Source organism: Crinia signifera, chromosome 6 (genome assembly GCF_055691185.1).
Source record: "Crinia signifera chromosome 6, ASM5569118v1, whole genome shotgun sequence".
NCBI classification, from domain to species: Eukaryota; Metazoa; Chordata; class Amphibia; order Anura; family Myobatrachidae; genus Crinia; species Crinia signifera.
In genome coordinates, this window is record NC_139222.1 from 98,315,968 (window position 1) to 98,343,559 (window position 27,592).

Sequence of the window (27,592 nt, forward strand, 5' to 3'; positions counted from 1 at the left end):
AATCTACGATTGCAGCAGGTGAATTTAATCCACAAATGATCCACTCATCCCTTTACTCCAGGATCCTGTTTAACTACAACGGTTATGTGGCAGTCAAAATGGAGCTCCAACCCATCCCACAAACCTGTGTAATTGAGAGGTGTCCTGGATGAAAGGGATGCCTTGGACACCCCATCTAACCCGTACCTGTATCTGTAGCTACCCACTTTGGGGTCTATATGAATAGTATTGGAACAAAATTTTTAATCACCAGTGCTACATAACAAATACCAGTACAACTACTTCATGAATGATGCATTATGTAAACATACCGATCTGCTGGGACTCCGGGGCTTGGCACGCCTCCTCCCCCTCGGAATCTGAATCCTCTGGGGCAACCGTGGCCTCCTCAGCCCCCTCCTCCGCCAGCTCCTCTGCCACCATGACCACGTCCACCTCCTCCGCCACAAGCACCTCCTCCTCCACCTCCTCCTCCTCCTCCACCTCCTCCTCCTCCACCACCTCCTCCTCCACCTCCTCCTCCGCCACCAACACCTCCTCCTCTGCCACCAACTCCTCTTCCACCTCCTCCACCACCACCTCCTCAGGCACCTCCTCCTCCTCCTCCACCACCTCCTCCACCATCTCCTCCACCATCTCCTCCAACATTTCCTCCTCCTCCACTTCCTCCTCCTCCACCCTTGCCGCCACCTCCTCCTCAGGGTCTTGGGCCTCCTCCTGGGCCAGGGCTGCCTCGGCCTCTTCACGGGCCTGTCGGGCTCGGGCTCGTGCTGTGTGGTAGAAAAAAAAATCATGGTCAATGTCGGGTCATTGGGGCACATGTATTAATCCATAACAAGACATACATGGAAGGGTGATAATGATGGCAAACGATGCAGGCAAGTAGCTCCTTACTGTTAATGGACTCAAAAATGTGACATTTAAATTATTATGTGATTGTTAGTAATTTGTTCAAACATTACAACCCTGGCATTTATCAATGTGTAACACATATTAGATCTGGCACATTGTATGCATCAGAATCCTCAATGCTATGTCATTACATATAAAAGCCACATGACTGCATGTTAACCAGGAAGAAGCACACATAACAGTCTATGGACTTTTAAACCCATGGACACCCACTTATCATGAGACACATGTTATTGTTTATATATGCTATGTTGTAAGTGCGAAATTTCATAGCTAAAATACTCACAATCAGCAATTTCGCCCCTGATTTGCTGCAACAGCTGGGGCTGGCGCCTGCGGAGGTCCGACCACCGCCTCTCGAGCTGCCCGAGGGACCTCCGCACCCGAGTGCGGGCGTAAATACGGCGCCCTGCCGCAGCATAGGCCCTCCGCTTATGGCGGTTAGTGATAAAGGGCCCCGCACGGCCCAGCCTTGTCTCCATGACGGAGACCAGAACCCTCAGCTCCGCATGTGTAAAGGGGTCTGCCCTTCGTGTCTCCGCCATGTTAACAATGGCATCTATCAACCAATCAGGTGGTGGCATTGGTTGATCACAGTTATTTGTGTTAATAACTTTATTGTTCATCTTTACATGAACAGCGTCTCTGCGCCAACACAAATGGTGACAAATTCGCATGCCTTAAAAACAGTAGTGCTGATGTATGGCAATGAACAAATCTGATATATATAAAACACAGTGTGTATGCACTTAGCAAATCCAATGACGCCTCGCTCCGCCAAGCAACGCGTGCTATAGCTTAGCAACGCATAGCTGTAGTTAGCATTACTTACTCTATGCATCTATGTGTATGCGTACATTTATGTGTAAAAGACACATACACATACTTGCAGGTATCCTGAGACCAGCATTATACACCAGCCCTGCCTGCCTGCCTGCCTGCCTGCCTGCCTGCTCCTTGAAATGTTGAAACATGTGAATAAATTCAAATATCATATATATATATATATATATATATATATATATATATATCTGCAAACAAATCATACATCAACACAGGAAAAAATCCACAACACATTAGAGAATAAATCAATGTACTCACCAGTCATCAGGGATAGTATCAACTACAATAATGAAGATATAACAAACACATAAGATCCCTTGTACAAGGTATAATAATTAGCACCTATATTGAACTTCCCCCAAAACTAAGCACATATGATAAATATCTCCTATTTCTTTGCCATTAGGAGGGCAGGCTGGCTAATTTTAGTTTTGTAACACTGACAACTAACACACTGTACTTATTTGAAGGGCTGATTTTGACTAAAATTGGTGTGTTCTGTCAACTCGATAACATGTACCTGAAGTATCTTTGCGCCACAGAGTCCCGCAGCTGGTATCCCCTCCGGCATTCAGGGGCGCGGGATGGGCGCATGGGCGGATCTTGCGGCTCAGATGGTACCTCCCACTCATCAAAGGGTATCTCACGCCGCACAGCAATGTTGTGGAAAAATATACACAGGCCCACGATCCTCGACACCATTTGAGGCGCATATTGTAAGTCACCACCAGTGCGGTGGAGCACTCTAAATCGACCTTTTAAAAGGCCAATTGAGCGCTCCACCACTTGCCTGGTGGCAACATGCGCCCGATTGAATGCCTCCTGTGGGCCCGGTGCTGGGTAGCTGTACGGCGTAAGTAGCCAGGGCGTACATGGGTAACCGGAGTCACCCAGAACCCACGCATCACGGCCTTCCAGCTCTTGGAGTCTTTGCCATATCCCGGTTTGTCGGATGACATGAGAGTCATGGGCACTTCCGGGAAACTTCGAGTTGAAGGCGAGAATTTCCATGGATGGGCCACATACCACCATCACGTTCAGTGAGTGGAACAATTTGCGGTTCCTATATATCTTCTCACTTCGAGATGGAGGCACAAATGGTACATGGGTGCCATCCACAGCCCCTATCACATTAGGGAAGCCAGCAATTTGATGGAAGGCCTGCTGGCTTCTGCGCAGGGTCTCGGTGGCAAATGTCATGGCCATGAAGTGCCCCTTGCGCCTGAACATGGCCGACGTCACACGCCTCAGGATTCGGCAGAAGGCCGGCTGAGATATTCCAGCAAGTACTGCCACTACTTGTTGGAATGATCCTGAGGCGCAGAAATGCAACACCGCCAGCAGCTGTGTGTGAGGCGGAATTGCTGTCGTGATCCCGTGTAGAGGTTCCAGATCGCTCTCAATTAACGTGAGCAGATCCAGAATTACATGTGGCGGTAACCGGTACCTAGTAAGTACCTCATCATCGGGCATAGCAAACAGAGTCACCCGTGTGCGATAGATTCTAGCACGTCCTGGCCTCCTTGGCCGACGAGTGGGGAGAGCCGCAAGTGCCCTTAGCCTCCTCTCCATGTAGCGCATCATTGCTTCAGCAACCTATAAAGAAATGAACATAAATACTGATGCACCTATGCACATAATGGCCATATCCCACTACAAATAGATTTGTAGCCTTCAATACGTACAATAGATGGCCGCCCCGTGAAATCCCTCAGATCCATTTGACTCTATAATGATGACACAATAATATGAACTCAATACACACCGTCCAAAACACTCAGATAAAGGTGTCAGCATTTTTTGCCGACATCATGTACTATGAGACATTTCATCTATTGCTGGGACATGTTGTCCTGCAATAGATGAACCCACACAGGTTTAAGACCTGTGAGTGAAATAGTGAACATGTGACATGTTGCAATAATGCTACACGCACTTTGCTGGCCCAACAATCTGTAGTCAGTGAGGCAATGGTGCATACATTCATACACTTACATTGTTAATGGATATCATATCTACAAGGAGCATGGAAGAGCTTACCTTAGACCCTGACAAGTCCAGATCTGGAGACAAATGATTCTAGCAGCAAGTCACTATTTATAGGCCTCTCACATGTGTGGTCTATAACAGTAGAGATGAGTATTGCATGACTTGTGGCCTGGATTATCTAAGGGATTGGGCTACTTTTAGCTTGCAATCAAACGCCACAATACCACAGTAGTCATGAATCAAATGTCATGTCATGCTAGCAAATAGCATGTGTATTGTGCAATAGTCACAGGTGTATCAGAAGATTCTATGCAATGTTAGCATTGGTGCCCAGTATTTCATGTAGAACTTTCGCCAGGTTTTACACAATGGAATTTCCGCCACCGTATGCGGCGCGAAAAAAACAGCGACGTACGCTCACGCACGGAACGCAGCTGCCGCTGATGTCCGCCAAACAGGATACACAAACAGTATATAAAGGTGTATTAGAAGGTGACCATGTTGTTGCTAACATGTCTGGATCACAACCAGAGGTGGACCCAGATCTGCAGCAACTATTTGACCAGATGGACTCCAGCACCACCTATGTGCCACTGCACATGCAGGCAGTGGGTAATGAGGAGGCTGCTGGCCCTTCTACAGCAGGGCAACCTGCACCTGACCATTCTACAGCAGGGCAACCTACACCTGGCCCTTCTGCAGCAGGCCAACCTGCAGCTGGCTCATATGCACCATCAGCAGAATTGATTGGAACACAACCGGGGACTTCACAAGGTAGTACCATGGCCAGCACTTCAAGTGCAGCGACACGTGACAGGGGGCGTGGCCAAGGACGTGGCAAGGGGAGAGCCAGGGCAACAGAGGAACCACCCAAAAAAAATAAGGCATATGAAGCACAGGAGCTTGCCATCCTGGTTCCCCGAGCACGTGATTGGATTGAGTGTCCATCGGAGAAGCTGACACACACACGCAGATGGAAGATTTGGGAACAGATAACGGCAGAGATTAATGAAGTAGCGCCACAAGTTCGTGAGACGGACCATGTGAAGAAGAGGCAAGTTGTTTTGTGATACATGTGCCCAGTAATAGCCAAGTAATGATTGAATTGATGCTTAGATGGATTTTGCAAATGGCCCGTGAGGTTGTTACGATACACATACATTATTGCCATGTTATTTCGGTGAGAGTTAGAGTAGGGTGATTGTGAATGTGTATTGTAACGGTGGATATCATAGTTGCATGTAATATTATCTTTTGGACATTAATCACATGTCGTAATATGTAGCACAGAGCAATGGCTGCAACAGCTAACATCTGGAGTGACATGTATTAATATGTCAACTTACATTGCAGGTGGCAGGACTTCAAAACCAACCTGAAGAGGAAGATGACCAAGCGGTGGGAACACAGCCAGACATCTGGGGCCGGGCCCATGCCATCAGGGCTAGAGCTCACCCCCCTGGAGTTGATGGCCGAGAGCTGTATATCAGTTGAGGAGATCAGGGGGGTGAGCACGATGGATAGCGAGGCCCCAGCTGAAGTGTTTGCGTCTTTTCTGGAAGGTAAATATTGGTCATGACATAAACTTGTGCAAGTAATTATCTTAGAATGTCTCCTAATTGTGTTTATCTTTTTCCACAGACACCCCACCGCTTGGTGACGACTCTGCTCAGGAGGTGGAGGAGTCCGTGCCACCTGGCCCCAGTGGTAGGCCTGTGCAGCAGCAGCCATCGGCCCAAGCCGATTTGGCCGCCTTGGCCCAGATGCTTGGGGACATCAACCAGCAGGGAGACTTGGCATCAGAACGGATGCATAGGACCGAGGAGATCCTGGCGAGCTTGGTCAGCACCCAGCAGGCCATCGCTGCGAGCATGCAGGCCATGGCTGAGTCACATCAGGCCATGGCTGCAAGTGCTCAGGTGCTGGCCGAGCAAGCCACCCGCCAAAATGATCTCCTCCTCCACCATAATGAGCTTATGGTGGAGCTGGTTACCAGCAACAGGGTCCTAATGTCATCCGTTTCTGGTGCATTACCACCGGCAACACTCCCTGCTGGCAGGAGGGGTAGACCAGCCAACCCCTCAACATCATCTGCTCCACCTGCCCCAGCATCTGGCCGTCCCCGAAGAGCTGCTGCACAGGCCAAGGAGCCTACCAAGGCCAAACGTGGTCGCAAATGAACTTGTGGCTGCATTAATCTCCACCGTTATGTGGTCCCAAATCTTCCATTGTGCTGTGTGTGTCAGCTTCTTGTGTCCAATCACGTGCTGAGGGTAACCAGATGAGCCCTTGCTTCATATGTCCTTTTTGGTTCCCCTGTTGCCCTCTTTTGCCTGCCATTACTGTCAGCTGTACTTGAAGTGATGGCCATGGTACTATCTTGTGAATTCCCCGGTTGTGTTCCAAATGATTCTGCTGATGGTGCATATGAGCCAGCTGCAGGTTGGCCTGCTGCAGAAGGGCCAGGTGTAGGTTGCCCTGCTGTAGAATGGTCAGGTGCAGGTTGCCCTGCTGTAGAAGGGCCAGCAGCATCCTCATTTCCCACTGGCTGCATGTGCAGTGGCACATAGGAGGTGCTGGAGTCCATCTGTGTGCAATTATATTTGTTTTGTATTATTATTTATTTTGCTACATTCCTGCCATGTTGTTTCTTTTTTGGATTTTGTATTTTTTGGTCATTGCATCACAGTGGCATTGACTGTGACATGTATAGAAATAAATTTGTTTACTTTACCCAAAAATGTGTGGTTTCATGAGTACATGTCGAATACACATGTGTATTGCTAGTATTAATATTCAGTCATGTCCATTGTTAGCAGTTTTAAAGTGTCTGACAAGTACAGCATACTGTATGTGGGTGTTTACTAAGGTTTCCTTGAAGCAGCAATGGTTTCAATTAAAGCACTGACAAGCGTCCTATTAGTGAGTAATGAGTAAAGGAGTAGATTCTATTGGGTTCAGGTGTTAATGCTTGTAGTCATTAGGCGGTACGTTCGCCTACCGCATGAACGAGTGGTGTCCGCAAAGCAATAGTACACTTGTGGACACCGCACATTTCTTCCCTTTTTGATCGCGTGCATTCGGAGTGCTATCCGAATGTACGCCCCCCAACATAAGTGTACTCCCCCGTGTCCGCCCATGTTTCCGCCCCGTTTTGCCCACTTTGAAACTACGCCCATGTGACATTCCGCATGACGCCCATAATACGCCCATATTTCCCGACTGATTGCGGGGAACAGTTTTGTACGGGATTTGGCCGAACTGGTACGGAGTCAAGGCGTGGCACATGCGCGTTGCGTTCTCCACGCATGCGCAGACGCCGAAAAGACGCGATCCGAAAGTATGCGGTAAAGTCCGCGTCAATCAGAATAAGGGCCAATGTTACTGGCATTGTCCAACTCCACAATCACCAAGAGAGTCTAAGGGGGGTAAGCCACTTGGAGATGATTTCCCTCAGTTTCTCTAAGAGGTTGTCGGCGTTTTACCTCTTCCTGAAATTAGTGATACACAACATAGCCTGCCTTGGAAGGAGCTGGCGTGCAGGAGATGCTGCTGCTGCTGCTGCTGTGGAAGGTGATGCATCTACCCAGTGGTCTGTCACAGTCATATAGTTCTTAGTTTTCCCTGATCCACTTGTCCACATGTCCGTAGTTAAGTGGAAAGTGGGTCCAGCTGCATTTTTCATGGCACGGAGGACACTTTTTCTCACGTCCCTGTACATCCTAGGTATCGCCTGCCTAGTGAAGTGGAATCTAGATGGGATTTAGTACCGGGGACACAATACCTCCATCAGCCGTCTAAATCCCACTCCACTTATGGCGGACACCGGATGCATGTCTAACACCAAAATAGCTGTCAAGGCCTCAGTTATCCACTTTGCCATAGGATGACAGGTGTCGGATTTCATCCTCATGGCAAACAACTGTTGGACATTCAATTGCTTAGTGAAAGACGTAGTGGTCTTACGACTTCACACAGGTCACACAGACCCATGTTTTTCACACATGATGTCTAAAAAACAAGCTCATTAGGGGATGTAATCATGTGATATCTGACAGCCAGCCAATAAAAGCTGTTTTTAAACAGCCAATCACAGCAATTTGTACAAATTTCACAACACCCAATCAAATTCCAAACACTTGTTGGAAGGCAGACCATGGAAAGCAGTGTGAAAGGGGCAGACATGGGAAATTACCAGGTCTGAGGAGCAGTATGAAGGGGGTCTGATGAGCTGAGAAGCTCTGTGCCTGTTACGATCCAGGGAGAAACTCTGGTAACCTAGTGCCAACTCAGACTGGTAGGTGGCGCTATCCTCTAGCCTGACTCTATTGGCTCCCTCTGGCAGGCGGCCGTGGACTGCTGGATGCTAGGTTTTGCCTGTAGCCGCCATGGCTGAAAGGACGAGTTAGGCCCGCCAAAGCTCTGGTCCAGCCAGGTTTTAGGTGGTGACAAGCCCACGATGACCGCCAAGGATAAGTCCAAGAGGAGAATCTAACTAAACTAATGAACCCCAGCTATGAAGGATAACGGCGAAGTACAAATCCCTATTGCAACACAAGTTCGGGATAAACGGATAAATAAACACTGGAGTACTGAGATAACGAAACTGAATCCAGCGACTCTGTCGCAAACAAAACCAAAGCTAAGTGACCCTGTCGCAACCAAGCAACCTCGTCGCAAACCGTAAAGTTGTTCCCAGCACATCTTTAAGGGGTTAACCCCACACAAATCAAAAGGAGGAATAATGCCCAACCTCCGCTAGGGCAACTGACATGCTACAGAGACACCTAACTGCGTGCTCAGAGTACTCATGACACCGGGTATAAGATGGAAGATGGAAGTCCCAAGATGTCAGCAAGTGCAGCAGGCTCAGGCAAAAAAGAATCAGCAGCATGTCCCAGGAAGAATCCTGCATAAGGCACAGGATGACTGGACCTAGACTGCAGCAGGACAAGATACTTGACAGACCAAGACAATACAGACCAGGAAATTGCAAACCAGGAAACAGGAAGCTATCACCGGGTCTGCATTACTGGGGAGAATGCCTTAAGAAGGACTCAGGTGATTAGCACACCTGTGACATCTCCAGCCAACCTGCCAGCAGGAATAATGAGCTCATTATCAATCAGCCTTGTGAATAAATCAAGACTCCAGAAGATTTGAGCTGCAATGGCACAGACTGACCACCGGAGGCCACCAAAGAGTCAAATGCCAAACACAAACAGAACAGAACACAAAACAGACCTGAACCATACTAATGTAGTTCCTAACAGTGCCCTGCCAAAAATACCGGCAAGAAAAACCCAGGATTTTGCAGGGGCGGCAATGAGAACGCAGCATAAGATGTTGCTGGCTTTCTAAATGCATTAGTATATATATATATATATATATATATATATATATATATATATATATATATATATATATATATATATATATACATTTTGTAGTGAAATAATGCATTGCCCCTGTGTTCCAATTACAATAAATCCAACAGCCCATCAAATAATCAAATCATTAATAATATGTCAATCATACCTGTGTGTCACCATTTATTGGGTCATTTTTTTAAATTTTAAGTGTTTTTTCAAAATGATTTTAATAACTGCAAACCATCCATTTCGGGGAAAAAAGCATCAGTCAGCTAGGACTGGTATACCTTTTCTCTTTACTATACTTATCTAGGTGACTGACAGATCCCTTAGCAGCTACTATTGACAGCAAATCCGAATTGTGCATTTTTTTACATGAAGGATTAGCAGCTGGCAGCTCCACAGGTAAAACTTGGGGCTGTTTTTTCTACATATCAGTGGAAGAGTGAAAGGTTCTGTACGGACATTGAAAACAATGGGGGAGTGACATTTACTGTATGTCACTTACTTTGTGTGTTAGATACATCCTTAACAATAAGCACTATCCCATCAAATAGTTGACAATAACCAATGTCGACATCAGAATGTCAACATGATAGGCACCAGATATATTTTTAATGAGAAATTATTACTACACCTCTAGACTGCAGTTAACACATGTGATATCGGTGATACCAAGCCCAATATTCAACTTTAATAACATAGAACACAAATGCAGGGGTGTAACCAGTACCTTCTGGGCCCCATAGCAAAGTCTTGAAATGGACCCCTGCCATAGAGGGGGAAGGAGTGACAGGTGTGTGTGAGGGAAGGGGGGTTAGGTGGAGGGGGAGGGGGGTAGCAGTAAAGAGAGAAAGAAAGAGGAGAGACATGGTGGGGAGGGAGAAAAAGAGAGAGCAGCGGAGAAAAAGAGGAGAGGGACACCTGCTGCATTACTGACTTTTTACCCCCTAATCACATCCTCTCCCCTCCGACCTCCAGTTCAGGCTGCCCTGTGCCCCCTTCAGCAGTAAGTATAATTGGTGGGGTAGGGGGAATGGGATGGCATCGCTGACACTGCCAGTGTGGCTGCGGCACTACCAAAGAAAAAGGGTGCAGGGGATGCCTGCTGGCTTTTGCCCCCCCCCCCCCCCAAGGGCCCGGGCCCCATAGCAGCTGCATCCCCTGCACCCTCCATAATTACGCCACTGCACACGTGACAAGCAACAGGTCAACATCCTCAAACTGTGGACAGGTTCACAATGTCGACATCTAAATTGTCACCATGTGAAATATCATTACTCTGGGGATGCAGATTGTTAGGCACCACCAGAAAGGTTAAGGTTAGGTTGCAGAGACAGCGTTCGTGGTATGGATTATGGATAGGAGGGGAAATACTCTGGGAGAAGGTAAAAAGCAACTAGATCACCAGAGGTGGTTTGTCGACAGTTTGTCACTTTGTGATATCATCTGGTTTGTCATAATGAAGGTCAACATGGTTACTCTCAACATGCTACACCACAACTCTATTAGCCCCCCCCCCCCCCCCCCATGGCAAATGGATTGCGGTTGTGTATAATAGTCTATGCCAACCTCAGCTTGGCTACATCTGTATGTTTTTTAATGGGAATGCCCACTCTGAATGCAGTTCATTTTATTCTGTAATTTTCGCTATTTATTGAAGTGGCCTTCTTAATTTAATATTTGTTGAAGAGAGGCATTTAACCTGAATTAGATGAATTATTATCTTGTAGCCAAGTTCAGTAAACTTGTCATAGTGATTAGAATGCACTAAGGATGGAAGTTCATGGCAGGCGTAGACTGTGTCCATGTAGATGTATCTTTTTTTAGCAAATGTGAAATGATTTGGCAGATGAGATCGGCTCCTGGGGCTCTCCTAACATACTTCTTCATCCACTTGAATGCAGTTCTATAAATGCTCACAAACCATATTTTACACTTATTTTTAAATCCCAGGTACAGGGTAAAAATTACAGGCCTCTTCATTTTCAAGTTCTTTAACATAGCAAAATATTAATAATAATAATAATAATAATAATAATAATAATAATAATAATAATAATAAAATAATAATAATAATATTAATATAGAAACTATTGCTTTCTTTTCTATACATAATGATATCACAGTATTGGGTCATGTTATCAAAGTGCTTTTATTTGATAGTTTTTAAATACACATCGCATGTGGTTTTCAGCCCCAAACTGCATGATTTCTTGTGCTTTGGAAACTGATACTTTAAACTTCATGTAATGGTAAAATTGTGCATTTTAGGTTATAGCACCAATCTGAGCTGGAATCAAAGTCCGAATTAGAGTTGCTGTATTTGGAGAAGCCAGATTTCCTACCTTAATCTAATTTGTGTTTCTAAAGAGCTAATGGAAGGATCCATTCAGCTTCCAATGGGAAGCTGCTCCACCATCTGCTTTTCAGATCACAGTCATAACAGTCATCATTAGTATTGGCACTTTCCCTATGCTAGGTATAGAATTACTCTCTATGGTACTACAATGGGCCAGTGGTATGCATCATTGGTAAGGTCCTCTATTGGAGGGTTATTTACTGAGGGACAAGATTAAAAAAACGAAACCGGACCTCTGAAGACTGGAATGGACAGGCTGCATTCATCAATCTGTCATTCTGGAGCTTGTAGTGTCTGGTGCAGGGGATGCCTGTCCTGGGAGTGTCCCATCCGGGGGAATGTCTGTGACAGCTGTCACCTGGGAAATGAGAGATCCCCTTATGGTCTGGATCATTCTAGTTTTTACTACATCCCTGTACTATACAGGGAGGCTATATTCTCTCCCTCCCTGTCTCCCTGGTAAAAAGTGTTACAGGCACCCCCACCAGATCCACCCCCTGGACCTGACACTAAAAGCTACAGAATGGCACAATTTGATGACTGGAACCTGTCTGGTGTTCTGGGGACCAATCTGGTTCTGGTTTTTACCCATTTCCTATACCGAACTGCAGATTTTAAAACCCCAGATTTTCTGGCACCCCCAAGGGAGGGGGGCGATGAGTGCCAGAGATTTACTTGCAGGGTTGATGGCATGCACAATTTGTACTTAAAACACTGCAATCATGTATACATCTGTAACAATGAGGCATAATATAGGATGGAGACCTTTGTAAGCCAGTTGCCAGCCAGGGCTTAATGCCACAGTGAGGTGTTCCAAAGGAAAAGTAACTTGCTCCATAGACATTTTTTGGCCATACAGCATAAGGATTATACATGTATCTTCATATTTTTTTTTTAAAGGTCATGGGTTTGACCCCCCCATGGCCCAAACTGTGCAGAGTTTGTATATTCTCCCTGTGCTTGCGTAAGTTTCCTCCGGGTACTTCATTTTCCCCCCACAATACAAAAAGAATTGGCTCCAAACAAAATGTACCCTAGTATACGTGTATGTGGTAAGGAATATAGATTGCAAGCTCCCCTGGGGCAGGGACTGATGTGAATGTTCAAATAATATCTGTAATGTGCGGCTGAATATGTGTGTGCTATGTAAGAAACTGTTAATAATAATAATAATAAAAAATACATAAACCAGTCATGTTATAACAGGAAACAACTTTGTATCATCCATGCCATGGTTAAGCAGTCAGCTTATGTTTTGCAACAATAACTTTGGCAAGACACATTTGATTAAAAGCATTTATTATAGTTTCCTTCAAAGTAATCCAGAAAAACCTACTCTGAAAGAAAACAAAAAGAATATACCTGCCATTTGATCAATTCAGAATGGCTCTTTCAGAGTGTGCAGCATAAAGCAATAACGTCCCAAATGGCTGATAACAGCCTATGATCACCATAGCAGTAAAATAAAATAAAATTACAAGTTAACTTGTAGAAAACCAGGCTAATAATAAGTATTAGTAGGTAAAATGACAGTTTTTATCAGAAAATGTGATAATGTGATTCTGCTCCAAGAGTCTGACTAGTCGTCCCTATTGGTTCAGGACTTGTTCGTGGCTCAATTACATTAACACAGTTGCCGTGTTTATGCTAATCACAGGCAATATTATAACACTGACACAATTGTAGCTATAGTAATTTAGGCTTCCCGATGTGTCTGCTCTCTGTGACACTCGTAAATCAGTATACAATCGGGAGTTAATGGGGGTTGCGGGGTAAAGGGTATCCCCAACAGTAATTTCTACCCCTATATACTAGAGTCCCTATCAAGGGTACCACTAGTCTGAGCACACTGTAGGGTGGAAGCCCTGATAAGGGCTATCAAGTCTGTACACTACTGGACATCAATCAAAATGCAATCATAAGAAAAATAATAAATCTATCAGCAAGTCAATACTGCCTGCACACCGCTAGCCGGCGCGCTTCGCAGTCAAGCTTCCTCAGGGCCAAGTTGGCCCTGAGGAAGCTTGACTGCGAAGCGCGCCAGCTAGCGGTGTGCAGGCAGTATTGACTTGCTGATAGATTTATTATTTTTCTTATGATTGCATTTTGATTGATGTCCAGTAGTGTACAGACTTGATAGCCCTTATCAGGGCTTCCACCCTACAGTGTGCTCAGACTAGTGGTACCCTTGATAGGGACTCTAGTATATAGGGGTAGAAATTACTGTTGGGGATACCCTTTACCCCGCAACCCCCATTAACTCCCGATTGTACACTGATTTACGAGTGTCACAGAGAGCAGACACATCGGGAAGCCTAAATTTCTATAGCTACAATTGTGTCAGTGTTATAATATTGCCTGTGATTAGCATAAACACGGCAACTGTGTTAATGTAATTGAGCCACGAACAAGTCCTGAACCAATAGGGACGACTAGTCAGACTCTTGGAGCAGAACTTTATATCCCGTATTACAGTACCAGACATATAACTGGTTTAATACCTAACTCGCCCTATACACTGCCATCTTTGCAGATATAATAAAATCTAAATATTCTAGTTCCTATCAGCAAACGTCTGCCTGCCACCCCATCTTTTTATGTGTGTCCACCCACCCTTATGTGTGTCCACCCACCCTTGTTTGTTACATGGTTTTAAATTTACGCAGCCTTTTATATGTGTAATAAATAAAAGTTATATTTTAGACTCTTTAAGGTGCACCTAGCTAAAGGACATTCTTCTCTCTTTTTTTCTAATGTCCATAGTTTGGACATGCCTGCACTATACCAAACAGATTGAGCAATAATACACAATATGCTTCATAAATAGGGGCAAAGGCGCGCATTAAAAACTTACAACATAATGCCCATTACATGTTAAGCCAAACACCATAATCTCCATTTCGTATTATGCCAAACACCATAATGCCTATTTAAATTTATGCTACATAAGTGTTGCCTACATGTTCATTGCCAGGGGTTCCATGTTTATTTCCAGGGGTTCCATGCTCATTGCCAGAGGTTCCATGCTCATTGCCATGTGGGATTACATGCTCATTGCCAAGGGGAAATACATGCTCACGGTAACTGGGGGACAGAAATGACAGCCATTGACAGCCAGGCAGAGAGCAGGGGGCTGCTCGGCTGTATTCAGAGCACTGCAGGTCCCGGCTATTTGAAATAATACCACTTTCACACCAGAAAATGCAGGAATTTACCTGGAAAAATGGTCCCAGGATCATGCAGGGACATTCCCGGACTGGCCCCTTTTACACCAGCCTAGTCACTGCATTTTCTGGTGTGAGGGGGAGAAAAAACCACCCTGCCCCACTTTAAACAACCAGCTATATATTCGGATCCAACTGACCCATTTACATGTAGGCTTCGAATGATTTTCGTCCCGTGAAACTGGGACGTTTAATTCCAGAGAAATCTGCAGGGCCGGTGCAAGGCACCGGAGCGCCCCAGGCGAGTCGGGGTGGGGGCGCCCCGGTGCCGGGGGGGGGGGGGGTACCTGTCCTGCGGCGCTGTGTATTTAAATCTGGCGGCGGAGGCAGCGGGGGTCCCTGCAGTCCATTAGAAATCACGAGCGATATCCGCCGGGAAGCGCTTCTAGTGTGAAAACACTGGCAGCACGCTGATTGGCTGAGATCAGCGTGCGCCGTGCTGCCAGAGTTTTCACACTAGAAGCGCTTCCGCATAGCCCGGCGGATAGCGCTCGTGATTTTTAATGGACTGCAGGGACCCCCGCTGCCTCCGCCGCCAGATTTAAATACACAGCGCCGTAGGACAGGTACCTGGGCGGCACAAAATGCCGCCCTCCAGTGGCCGGCGCCCTAGGCAAATGCCTAGATTTGCCTAGTGGTGGCGCCGGCCCTGGAAATCTGTCCTCAAACAACATGAACAGCCAGGAAATTACATTTCAGAAATGAAAAAAAAAATTGGTTTACCCACAATATCTCTAGAACCAATGAACCCATAACATTGAAGGCCCAGCGATTTGGGTTCGACTGAGATCAACCTCAAGCTTCTGTGATGCCGGAGGGGAACTGTCAGCCGTTGGAACCGGGTAAAGGTCGGAATTAGAGGGTCCCATGTTATCCTAGGGGGAAAACGTTCCAGCTTTGCCTGGCGTTATCTCCGGTTCCCGGTTATGGGCCTATTTGGAGAATGGGCCTGGAGCTGTAGCTCCATCAGGCCCATTGTTAATCCTGTCCTGAGTGGGGGGGGGGGATTTGTCATCTCTGTTATGGCTGCACATGCGCTGCGGCTGACTCGCCTCCGATGCTCAGCCAGTGGGCAGTGGCAGGCAGCAGCATGTCAGTGCGTCCAGCAGGTGCTGGCGCAAACATAGACCCCACTGTGGCTTGCTCCCCCAATCGGCAGCTGGGGCTGCCTTACAGTAGTTATGCCACTGCTTCAATGCTTTCACTAACTGCAGCATTTAATAGGTAAGTGCCAATATTTCCCATTGGGAAATATTGGCACATATTAAATACCCCCCTTAGAGTAAAATCTGAAAGGGTAATGTTCCCTAGAGGGCATGGAAAAACAGGAGCAAAATGTAATGCCCTGTACTAGATCTATATCATTAAACCTCTTTATACCCATTCACATTCTTAAAATGCCTTCCTGTGACTTGCACCATTTACACATATTAATTGAATAAACTATAAAAGTGTACAATTTTCCATACTTCACCCATATGTTGGCTTGATTGTCATAAAGTTCTAAGAGTCCTTCAAGGATCACATCAGAAGTGGCGTGTTTTTTGGCAAATGACCTTACAATAGACATCTGACTATTCTTCTGTAAAATCTTGCTCATAATCTTAAATATCTGTGTAATGAAAAAATAATGTATTACAATTTTTCTATGATAATGATTTAAAAAAAAAACACTTAGGTTTTAGGCAAATTCACAATATATTGTACAGGTCGATTCTCCCATATATACCAAATACCAAAATATTCCAAAAAACGTGTTTTCTTCAGAATATTTATTTATTTTTTTTTTTTTTTCCACAGCCTCTTATTAATACCTACCTCATCCCCAGTGGAGTAACAAAAGCCCCGCAGACCCCGCGGAGGCGTTTTATAGGTGTGGGCGCCGGGGTCTGCGGGGCTATTGTAATGCCGCTGCCGCTGCTGGGAGCTCACCTGTGGTCGGAGCCTGGACATGCAGAAGATTTTTTTGTGGTTCCCGCTCCCCTGTCCCTCCTAGCTTCTGCTTCTAAACTAAACTGACTATCACAAAATGTCCGCCCCCATACAGCAGAAAACTGTCTGCTGTACGGGGGCGGACATTTTGCGATGGTCCGTTTTCATTAGAGGCTGGAGCCAGGTCAGAGCAGACAGGGGAGTCGGGAGCACAGACAAATATTCTGCGGGTCCTGGGCTCCGACCACAGGTGAGCTCGCGGCACCTGCGTGGGGGTTAACTTCAGGGGGGGGGGGTTAACTGTGTGTGGGGGTGGGGGGGGGCGCTGCAGAAATTTCAGCGGGGGGAGCAAACTTTTTAGTTACTCTACTGCTCATCCCCCAGTGTCCTCGGCAGTCTACGGAATCCTCTTCAACTGCATCTCTGGTCCCAGGGGTGCATTGCGCAATAGCGTGGGCGCGCCTGTGATGTCACCGACCCACCCACGCACTTGTGCAATGCACCCTTGGGAACAGAGATTCCACTGAAGAGGATTCCAAAGGCTGAGGCGGACCCCAGGGGACACCGTGGATGTCAGGGGACCATCGCGGCACCAACAGAGGATCAGGTAAGTATGGAAAAGAATATTCCAAAATCTGTAAAAATCCCATATCCAAAATGCTTGCGGTCCCGAGCATTTCGGATAAGGGATACTCAACCTGTAATTGCATTTCATTCATAATTTTGAACCAATGAAACAGTTAGTCAATAGATTACATACATTATCTACAGTGTCCTGTCTCTAAATACATCAGCCCATACCACTGCAGCTTTAGCTACAAGGTTACAATATGCAGCTAATTGCAAAAACACTAAAGCAATGAGTGATATTTAGAGGGCCCAAAGATAAGTACTGTAGTCAATTTTGAGAAAATGGATCTCAAAGTTAAAGAAGTGTAATTATTTAACCATTAATTTCTAATTATTTTCACTACTAATTCTCAATAATGTAATACCATGTTTAATATTGATTATGAAAATATGATACATCTACTGTAGTATGCAAGTCTTAGTAAGAAATGTTAAAAACAAATGAAATTAACTCTAAAAACTTATTTATGAAGTTCAGGTTGGGTTAAGTATCCCTTATCCAGATATCAGTTATCCAAATTATACCGAAAACCATAGTTTTTCTGAATGGGGGAGATTCAGTCACAAAAAAGTTCTTGTTTTATTTAAAAATCATTGATCAGCCTCATTAGTAATACAGAGGCTGGGACTGGCCTGCCGGGGCACTGGGAGATTCCCTGGTGGGCCCCATTGATTCACCACTCCGCCCACTTTTAAATTACAGTATATTAAAGTGAAACACTTAAATAATGTGAAAGGGGTGTGAAAACATTCTTTTTCACATGACTGTACTAAAAACAATGTTGATAAATCTGTCCCAAAGGCTCAGTACATCTCCTCATCTAAGGAGTGTATTCAATCAGGGATATCGACTGACTGCCGGTCTCCAGGCCATTGTTGCCAGCTTTGGACAGTAATATGACAGTTGGTATTCAAAGTACCAATAGTTAAGTGTTGGAAAGTCCTGAAATCAGCGAAAACAGCAGAAAAATGTTGCAAACCAGCAGTGAATTGGACACTCCAAATACTGTAGATCCGACTTAAAAAAAAGTTGGTTCTGACAGCAATGCTGTTGTTAACCGCACCATTGAATAGGCAAGTGCCGATATTTCACCTGCTGTGAAATATTGACAAAGTTTGAATACCCCCTAAAACCTGCTCCAGAGGATCAGCTACAATACTGGCAATGTCCTCTAATCAGACTTACATTTTCTTTATCTTCCAAGTTAGTCGCTTCCAGTTCATAGTCCTGGTGTCCATGGAATGAGATAACGAATCTCAGACCTTCATTATCCTTACAAGACTTGATCTGGTTGAAGGGGAACTGTTTCTTGACTGTTCCCTTCTCTATATTGTAAATCATCTGGGTATGAAAATCAATCTAAAAAACAAATAAGAATATTGTAATTGAATGCCTATGCACACACAGTTGGAGGCAAATGTTATGGCACCTCTATTCATATTCAATTTTTACTGGATTATAAAGATCCCACAACCTCAAGGTACAGATTTAAATATAATGTACAGTAACTCTGCAGATTATACGTATTATGGCCAGCATTCAATGAACTGTGGTATTTACCATTGGTAATGGAATTACCCAGGGCTATCCAGTTAGCCATGTTAACCAGTTTTAATCTGGAATTATGCTTCACTGTGCCTCAGGCACCTGCAGCATAATCTGCAATGATCAGCACCTGGAGCCCAGATGATAACACATGGGATTGGTAAATTATAGGGGTACTCTTTTGAACAAAAAGCACGATAATGACCATCAGTCAAAAATCAACTGACAAAAAGATCACAAGCAGCAACAGCTCAAGTCCCTGGGCTGCAGTGCTATTGTATGTAGTGTAGGGGTTACTGGATGGTTACCATGGGGATCAGCAGCTATGACTACATTGGGCGCCTTTCGGCATCCAAGAATAAGCTTAAACCATCGCACACTCTTACACCTGCCCTTGGGCTCCCACTGGCTAGTTTCGCAGGAGTTTGGGGTCAGACTTAAGAGTGTGTGATGGCTTATGCTGACTCCCAGGCATTGTATGGCACTCCCCAGATATATACTTCCGGTGGAGGCAGGGGATGGACACATACACGTGGAGCTCTGATCTCCCATCTATGGAGCTCCCCATCCTTGGCCCCAGAGAAGCGTGATGGAGGAGGTCGGAGATGGATTGAGGAGGCAAGTGGAGGGGAAGACAGAGAGTGCAGAGTGTCCCTGTCACACGATGCGCCAACCCCCGACTGAAGGCGGATGGCACTGTGATGCATGGAGATGCATTGAGCAACCGATGAAGACCACCAGCTATGTCCAGGCTGTGACACCCGGCTGTGATGGCAGGCCCCCGGCCGAGGACTGCCCCAGACGAACTTAGTGGTAATCCATCCCCCCAGGAGTTCCTAAAAGGGATGAGGTAATGGCTCCAGTAATGGGGGGGGGGGGCAGTGGCATGGGACCTCAGCACAGATTGGGCCCAACTCCGGACCCTGGCCTCTCTGACTCTCCCCCTTCACTGAGTCTCTCCTCTCTCTCACCCAAACACTGGCTCTCCCTCCAGCCCCAGCTCCAGCCAGAGCCACTGACATTCTGTCCCATCCCCAGCCCCACAGCAGGACTGCCTCTGGATCCATTAATGCTGGCCATGGTGTGCTGAAGGGGAGATGGCCTGTTGAGCCCTTCCATTGCTGCCCTGTCAGTAGTGTAGTCAAATGGCACCGCTGATGGCTGTCTAGGATGTGTGCCACTCAGCCAAAAATATGTACTCCATGTCTGCCCTGTCATTTTCCATATCTGTACTGTTTTTTACTTGTTTACCTAGATTTCTGTTTCAAAGGACCAAGTGGCACTGCTGATTGGCTGCCTGGATGCTATGCAGCTCAGCAAATATATGTTCTGCATCATCACCCTCAACAGGATGCATCTAGTGCATTTCTGTACATGTCACATATATCTGTACTATTACTGTTTATTTCTTACCTATCTGCAATCCAAATCTAACTCCTGGTATACGCAAGTATACCTGGCCAAATAAAGCTGATTCTGATTCTGAGTGATCCAGCATCATATATTACGTACTTTACATAATAACATGTAAGGTGCAGTATATGTGCATTGTCGTCGTCCCCACCCCCGAGTGTTGCAGCTGCCACTGGCCGCAAGTGAATGGACAACAGCTTATGTTTCTTTCTTTGGGGAAAGAAGAACAATGAGTGGTGCACATCCCAAGTTTCAGCACCCTTCCAGTTGATGCCATAATATATAATTATATCTATAGTAATACTCATAAGAATCCAGCCTATTCATTCTGTAAAAACAAGTGACAGCAGAAGGGCCAAGCACACAGATATTGGTTTTGCCAATACAATGGCTGCCTCCAGTGTCTCTAAGCAATTAGTATGTTTCATATCTGAGTAAATCTCCAGTTATTTGACACAGAAGTGGTGCTCCTGTTGATTTGTGTGTCTTGCAATAAGAGTTGTGTTGTGATCTGATATGAATCTATATCCCTTCAAACCGTGGCACAATTTATTTATGTATCATGCTTTTTTTCTTGGTGTCTGTATAGTTTGATTACAGAGAATAATAAAGAATGAAAAATGGTCTTACAAAAGAAAACAGCACTAAACATACTAAATATAAATATAATATGAATAATGTGGTATGATATTAGAACAACTTTATTAATTAAAAAAAAAAAAAAGTTGGTTTCTACAAAATGACATATTTCTGCAAATATATAGTACTGTATGTCTGACATCGCTGACTTCAGACATTTTTTCCCTTAACTTTTCACATCTGTGAGTTTTTCAGCCATCAAATTAGTCTGCAAAAAGCAACTAAAGCTGAGAACACACTTAGGGGCAGGTGCATTAAGCCTGGTGAAGAGATAAAGTGTAAGGTGATAATGCACCAGCCAATCAACTCTTGACTGTAATTTTTCAAACATAGCTGATTGGCTGGTGCTTTATTACCTTCTACTGTATCTCCACTTTATCTATATCTTGCCCTTAATGAGATATCTGCAGATCAATCTACTGTATTTGCTGATATATCTTTAGAAGGATTGGGCAGTGTGTTCTGCAAACACACTGCCCGATCAGTCTTGACTGATGTCATAAGTGGGCAGCATTTACATGCGCCCGCCCAGTTGCCCTGTAAATTACTCGCGGCTTGTGTAGCCAGTTAACCGGTGGTTATTGAATTGCCCATACACACAGCATGGCTGTGCTACACAGCAGACTTAGTTAACAGACGCATCGGTGGTACATACTAACTGCGTACTGTTTAATAATCGCTCATGCTGTGAAAATGGGTCTGAATAAGGCCCAGTGTGTAATGGACATTACTGTGTGTTGAATAATATGTAATAATGAAAATGGTGTGGCATATAGTGTAATAGGCATTATGGTGTGATATAATGTGTAATAAGCATTACTCTTAGGACTCTGGGAGTATCTCCGAACCAAAACACTGACTCCCTTGCCTCTAGCTGTGATTGACGGATGCATGCGGTGCTAGGCTTCACCTATAATAGCCACGTTCGAAGGAGCTGGTTAAACCGACTCCAACCCCGATGCCACCAGGTCTTATGAGGGACAACGCATCTGTCAAGGCAGGGAGACAGCAAGGGGAAAACTAACTAAAGCCTAACAAGGGATGGGGAACCCCCAGAGACCCCGGGGGAGCAACAATGCTCAGGCGATGACACACTACATATGAATGAATGCACCGGTAACTATGGCGACACAATACACTGTGTAGGCGCAACAATGCACAGGGATGGTACAAAAAAAGACAACTAAACCCCCAGTCTGCCGCACTGGGGTGCACAACCACGGGGGGCTGCACTACCCAGCAGTGCGGGACTACAAGCAGTATTCAGGTGGTAATGCAGAAATACTGGGAGTAGTGAGACTGCAGGGAGACCCCTGACTTATCTGGGAAAATGGAGAACCACAGATGAAGGACAGGCTGCAGCTGCACTGGGATACCAGGAGACGACTGGAGACACCGACAAGGATAATCCAGGAGCCAGGAACACACTGGGGACCAAGGCAAGACAGGGTCCAAGACGCTGAGACAGAACAAGCTTGCACACAGAACTATGGCTAGGAGCTCTGAGCTAAGGGCTATCAAGGCCTCAGGTAATTAGAGCAGCTGTGAACTCCAGGCTAGCAGGGCTGATGAGATCACACTTGTGCATAATTAATGCACAGGTGACTGGGCTGAAATGGCACAGACTCACCACTGGAGGCCTCCAGAGAGTCGATACCAACACAGACCAAAATTAACCCATGACAGGCAAGGCAGATAGAAGTCATAAATAATAGCTCCTAACAATTAGGGTGTGTGGCATAATGTGTAATAGGCAGTACAATGTGAGACATAGGGGGACATTTACTAAGATGGGAATTAGACTTCACATGTGATGTTGCTATGGGCAAACAAAAAGATCCTGTCTACTATCTTCTAATAAATAAGATGTAGGTTCTGATTGGTTGCCCATAGCAACATCACATGCAAAGTCGTATTCCCATCTTAGTAAATTTCCCCCATAATGTGTAATGGGGATTATGGTGTGTGGCATAAAGTGTATTAGGCATTATTGTGTGTGGCATAATATGCAATGGGCATTAAGGTGTGTGACAATGTGTCATTGGCATTACATTGTGTGACAATGTGTAATGGGTATTACGCTGTGCGTAATCCTAGTGCAGAGTGCCTAAGAGGCTCTGGCTGATGCAATGTGTAAAAGTGGCACTATAGTGTTGTGTAATGTGAATAATGGACACTACTGTGTGGTGCAATGTAAATTGGTACTATTATGTGACTATGCCCCTTCCCCACAAAGCCACAACCTAAATTTTTGATGTGTGCCTTTGACGTGCACTGCTAATTTTTTTTTTGTGGGGGATGAGGAGGGCACCAATACCTATTCTGGCACAGGGCACCAAAAATGTCTACTTACGGCACTGCTGCTACTGGGCATATTATGTGTATAAGGCACTACTACAGACATTACACCCTTTTTTCAGTGTGTGCCTTCAGTATGCACGGTGACTATTTAAAGTATAGGAGGGTGCCAATTTATAGTTTACAGTGGGGCGACTGTGATTGAAATATACTTTAGCTGTGATTATTTCTGATTACTCAGTAATCTGCTGCATCATGTGTAGATCTGTTTTTTTTTATGTATTTATATGATTGTATTCAAGAGAAATGTAATACAGCTCTTTTATGTACTTCATTTTAGTCAGTCTTAGAATACACAATTAATACGAACCAACTGTCTCTAAGGAATGTCTGATCTACACAAATGTGAATATTGTGTGCATATTTTAGCTATGAGCAACTCTGTGCTAAATACATCAAATTGAGACAATTTATTGCCTGATTCAGCTTCGCCCACCCCCCCTCCAGACCCACGGACTGTGTCTTACAGCTGAATAATAAAAATAATGTTTTGTCATGATATCATTTTTTTTTTTAAGTTGTTTTTATTTATTTTTTTAAGGAAGGACAATCCTGTAGCAAGTGCCTATACTCCCAGCTGTGTGAAAACCACTGTTTGTTGAGCAAGATTTTTAATTTTAATCCAACCCAGACTGCTAGGGGTACAGAGCACAATACTATAACACAAGATTACATTTCCAACTGGAAAGTTTGATAAGTTACTGTACCTGTAATATCCGCTTTTGCCACCTGTACCTGAGTTTGTAGACAGTGAAGTTGTGTTGCTGGATGACGAGAGGATCTGCAGTGTCCTGAAAAAATACAAGATAAAGTTTGCCAAGCTGAAACTAACTGATCTCGTCTTTACCCAGTATTACTGGCACTGATGAATACTTTATGAATGGAAGCATAGCCTGGCTGTGTTTGAGACTGAAAGCGATTACTCAGACCTGTACAGCTGCTCTTAAATTAGCAATGTGGAGCTTAATTCCTGTGTAGGAAATCGGAGAAAGTTAAGCCTATGGATTTTAAATTTTATAGCACACGGGTTATTTAGTAAACTAAAGAGAGAGAAAATAATGGAGGTCATTCTGGTTCACTCCTTCTGGCAAATTCCTTCTCAAATGGATAAAACCATGTGCACTGCAGGTGGGGTAGATGCTACTTGTGCAGAGAGAGAGTTAGATTTGGGTGGGGTTTTACTTCAAAGTGAGATCTATATTGCAGTGTAAAAATGAAGCAGTCCGTATTTCCCCTGCACAGAAACAAAATAACTCACCCAAGTCTAATTCTCTCTGCATATTTTACATCTGCCCCCCTGCAGTGCACATGGTTTTGTCCATTTAAGAAAGAATTTGCCAGAAGGAGTGAACCAGAATAACCCCCAATGTTTCATAAGTTATATAATTATGGCCAACATTGTAAGAAAGGTGTATTTTTGATTTTTTATTCCTCGAATCATAACACCGCTTTTTGTTGAAGTTGTACCAAAAAATTATATATATATGGAAAGATAATATAATCAAGAATGTAATGCAATAACTTTTATGAAGGACTTATTATAAGAACAGCAGTTTTAAAGAAGAAAAGTGAAACACAGGAAAAATGAGATTGATCAAAATTATCAACATGTCAGTAAATACTTAGTTGGACAACCTTTACTTTTAATTACGGGCTTACAACTCCTTCCCATGGAGTGAACCAAGTTTCTTAAGCTGGGTTCACACTAAGGGCAGGATGTATTAAAATACATTGCCTCCCCTCACTGCCCGACCGCAGCGATGCTAGCAGATATGTATTAACATATGCGCCTAGCATAGAGTGTGGTGACGGAGGCCCCCTGCGATACCTGTGAAGTGGTGTGCGGGGCCGTCTCCATCACATCCCTGGGCGCCTCTTCCAGTGGCGCCGTTTACATTTTTTCCGGTGCTCTCTCCCCCCGACCTCACCCACTGCTCGCCTCGACCGTCGGGGATCCTCGCAGCGCCGCAGCGGGGGTCCCAGCAGCAGATATGCCGTCAGCAGCAAGGTCCATGCGGAAGATGGGAACTAGCAGCAGTATTAATACCGATACTAGTTCCCATCCGCCGCAGGGACCCCCGCTACTGGCGATATATCCGCAGCTGGGACCCCGCTGCCGTGGCCCGTGCCGTGGGTGCTCCTCACTCTCCGTGAGTGCTTGGGCCCCGGAGCACCCACGGTTTTGGCGCCTATGGCCTCCTCCTCCCCTCATGGCGGGAAGCCTAAGCAGGCTGTTACTGGCGCCTCCTCCTGCAGCCAAAAGGACATCCGGCTGTGTTTCTAGGGGGGTTTACCTTCTGATTCCAGGAGGGCCTGCAGGAAGGTAAGCCAGGGGAGACACGGAGTGCAACTAGCGTGCTCCGAGTACACGGACGGTTACAGCATACAGTTACCCACACAAAGGGACTCCAGGCTCTAACCACTGCAAACGCCACAGCGCCAGATGGGACCAATGATCCAGGTGCTTACCACACACCCGGCAAGAGAAGTCACGCAATTCTGAACACTAGGAGTGATGTTCCCTACACGCTGAGGATACCCCCTAACACCAGCAGACGTCCAAGGGACCCTGTATCCCCCTCTCCTGCCTATTCAGAACCCTGGCTGACCCTCTCACATATCCCAAACACAACAAGCTGACGGCGCTGTGCGACATACAGGTAGTAGGGGAAACTGGCTTCCCCGCAGCAAAGTTACCCACTACACATTTCGTATCTCTACCTTGCATATAAACCTACTATAGAATATACCTTATGGTAGAATATACTTTATGGTAGAACCATCTATATAAAAGTGTACGAAGTCCCTGTGAAAGCTTTTCCAGGCCTTAATTATTGGCTTAGAAAAAGTTACACTAGAGTTAATTTGCCATAGTTTTTGGATGTAATTTCTGCTCTAGGAACACGATCAACTTTGATCATTTAAATAAAATACATGCAATATTACCTATTACTGTGCCTTCTCTGAGCAACTGTATCTCTTATATATTTTTCTCACTCTCTCTCAAACCCCATGATTGCAGTAACAGCCCCTTGCAATGTCCTATGACAGCAAGGGACTCAGGGGCAGATTTATTAAGCTTGGAGAAGAGATAAACTGGAGATAAAGCGAAGAAAAGGTAAAAGGAGATAAAGCACAGCCAATCAACTCCCAACTGTCTTTTTCAAACACAGCTGATTGGCTGTGCTTTATCTCCTTTTACCTTTTCTCCAGTTTATCTCTTCTCCAAGCTTAATAAATCTGCCCCTGACCATGCTCTAACAGGGGATAGTAGAAGCAGTGGCGTAACTACTGTAAGGCAGCCCCAGCAGCCGCTTGGGGGAGCAAGCAGCAGCAGGGTCTGTGTGGGCGCTGGCACCCACTCGATGCACCGACATGCTGCTGCCTGCCGCTGCCCACTGGATGAGCACTGGAGGCGACTCAGCCGGGTCGGGCTATGGCAGAGATGACAAATCCCCCCCCACTGATTCAATTCACACAGAGCCGGCTATTGGCTACTGTGTACAGGATGGGCAGGCGGATGGGCGTGCTAGGGTGGCCTTGGTATGCGTCAGAGCCAAGGGAAGCAGCAGTGTATGCTGGTCTCTCTTCCTCTCTCCTGCTTCAGCTTCTCCGTTATGCGTGTGACATCATCACGTCACATGCTGGGGAAACATGCTAGAGAGGGGCCTGGAGGGGGGGGCACCACAAACTGTTTGGCAGGGGGGAGCAAAATTTATAGTTACGCCACTGAGTAGAAGAGTGCCTTCTCAGTATACTACACTCTCACTCTCTCTCATCCCCGAATTGCGAGGTGATTCCTTGCAATGTTTATATACACAAAAAGAGAGAAGAAAACAGTAGAGATTGGGGGGGGTGCACACTGCAGATAATTTGATTAAGGCGTCCAACTGATAATAAACATATGTAAAAATTAGCTTTTATTAAATATACATTAAAAGAGAAGTGGTATCCTAATTACTGCTTCTCAATTTAGAACAATAGAAGTGAGTAAAGATTAGAAATAGTGGTTTAAAAAGATCGTGATGTAGAGGCTCTTTAGATTTTATATGTGATACTGTCTCCTAACTTCTCTCTATTCATGGAGAGAAGAAAAAACTTTATTAATTTTACTAGTCAGTTGCCTGACTGATATTTTTGCTCAGACCGATTATACTATATCTGGCTATTATTTCTTTTAATATGCCAGTAAGTCCTTACTGCACTGTGATCTAAATGGGTTAATATTTGGACAAAAAGCACTGATTTAACTGTGCAGGTATATTATCCTTGGATTGTATTGGTGATACACACCAACCAATTTTCCTGGGTTTTCCTTTTGATATGCTGGATATCCTAGATTGATTCCGCACTCTCCACTTTATTTTTATAA

General features: G+C 45.2%; 1 protein-coding gene across 1 annotated transcript in view; it reads right to left on the minus strand.

Moving 5' to 3' along the window:
- Positions 1-12,713: 12,713 nt before the first annotated feature.
- Positions 12,714-27,592, minus strand: part of LOC146009618 (uncharacterized) — a 37,423-nt gene continuing 22,544 nt past the window's right edge. The window contains exons 2-5 of the mRNA XM_083150066.1: positions 23,928-24,011; positions 18,451-18,624; positions 16,177-16,314; positions 12,714-12,815 (exon numbers count right to left, since the gene is read on the minus strand). Of these exons, the coding sequence (XP_083006192.1) occupies positions 12,714-12,815; positions 16,177-16,314; positions 18,451-18,624; positions 23,928-24,011 (498 nt within the window). The remainder of the gene's footprint in view (positions 12,816-16,176; positions 16,315-18,450; positions 18,625-23,927; positions 24,012-27,592) is intronic.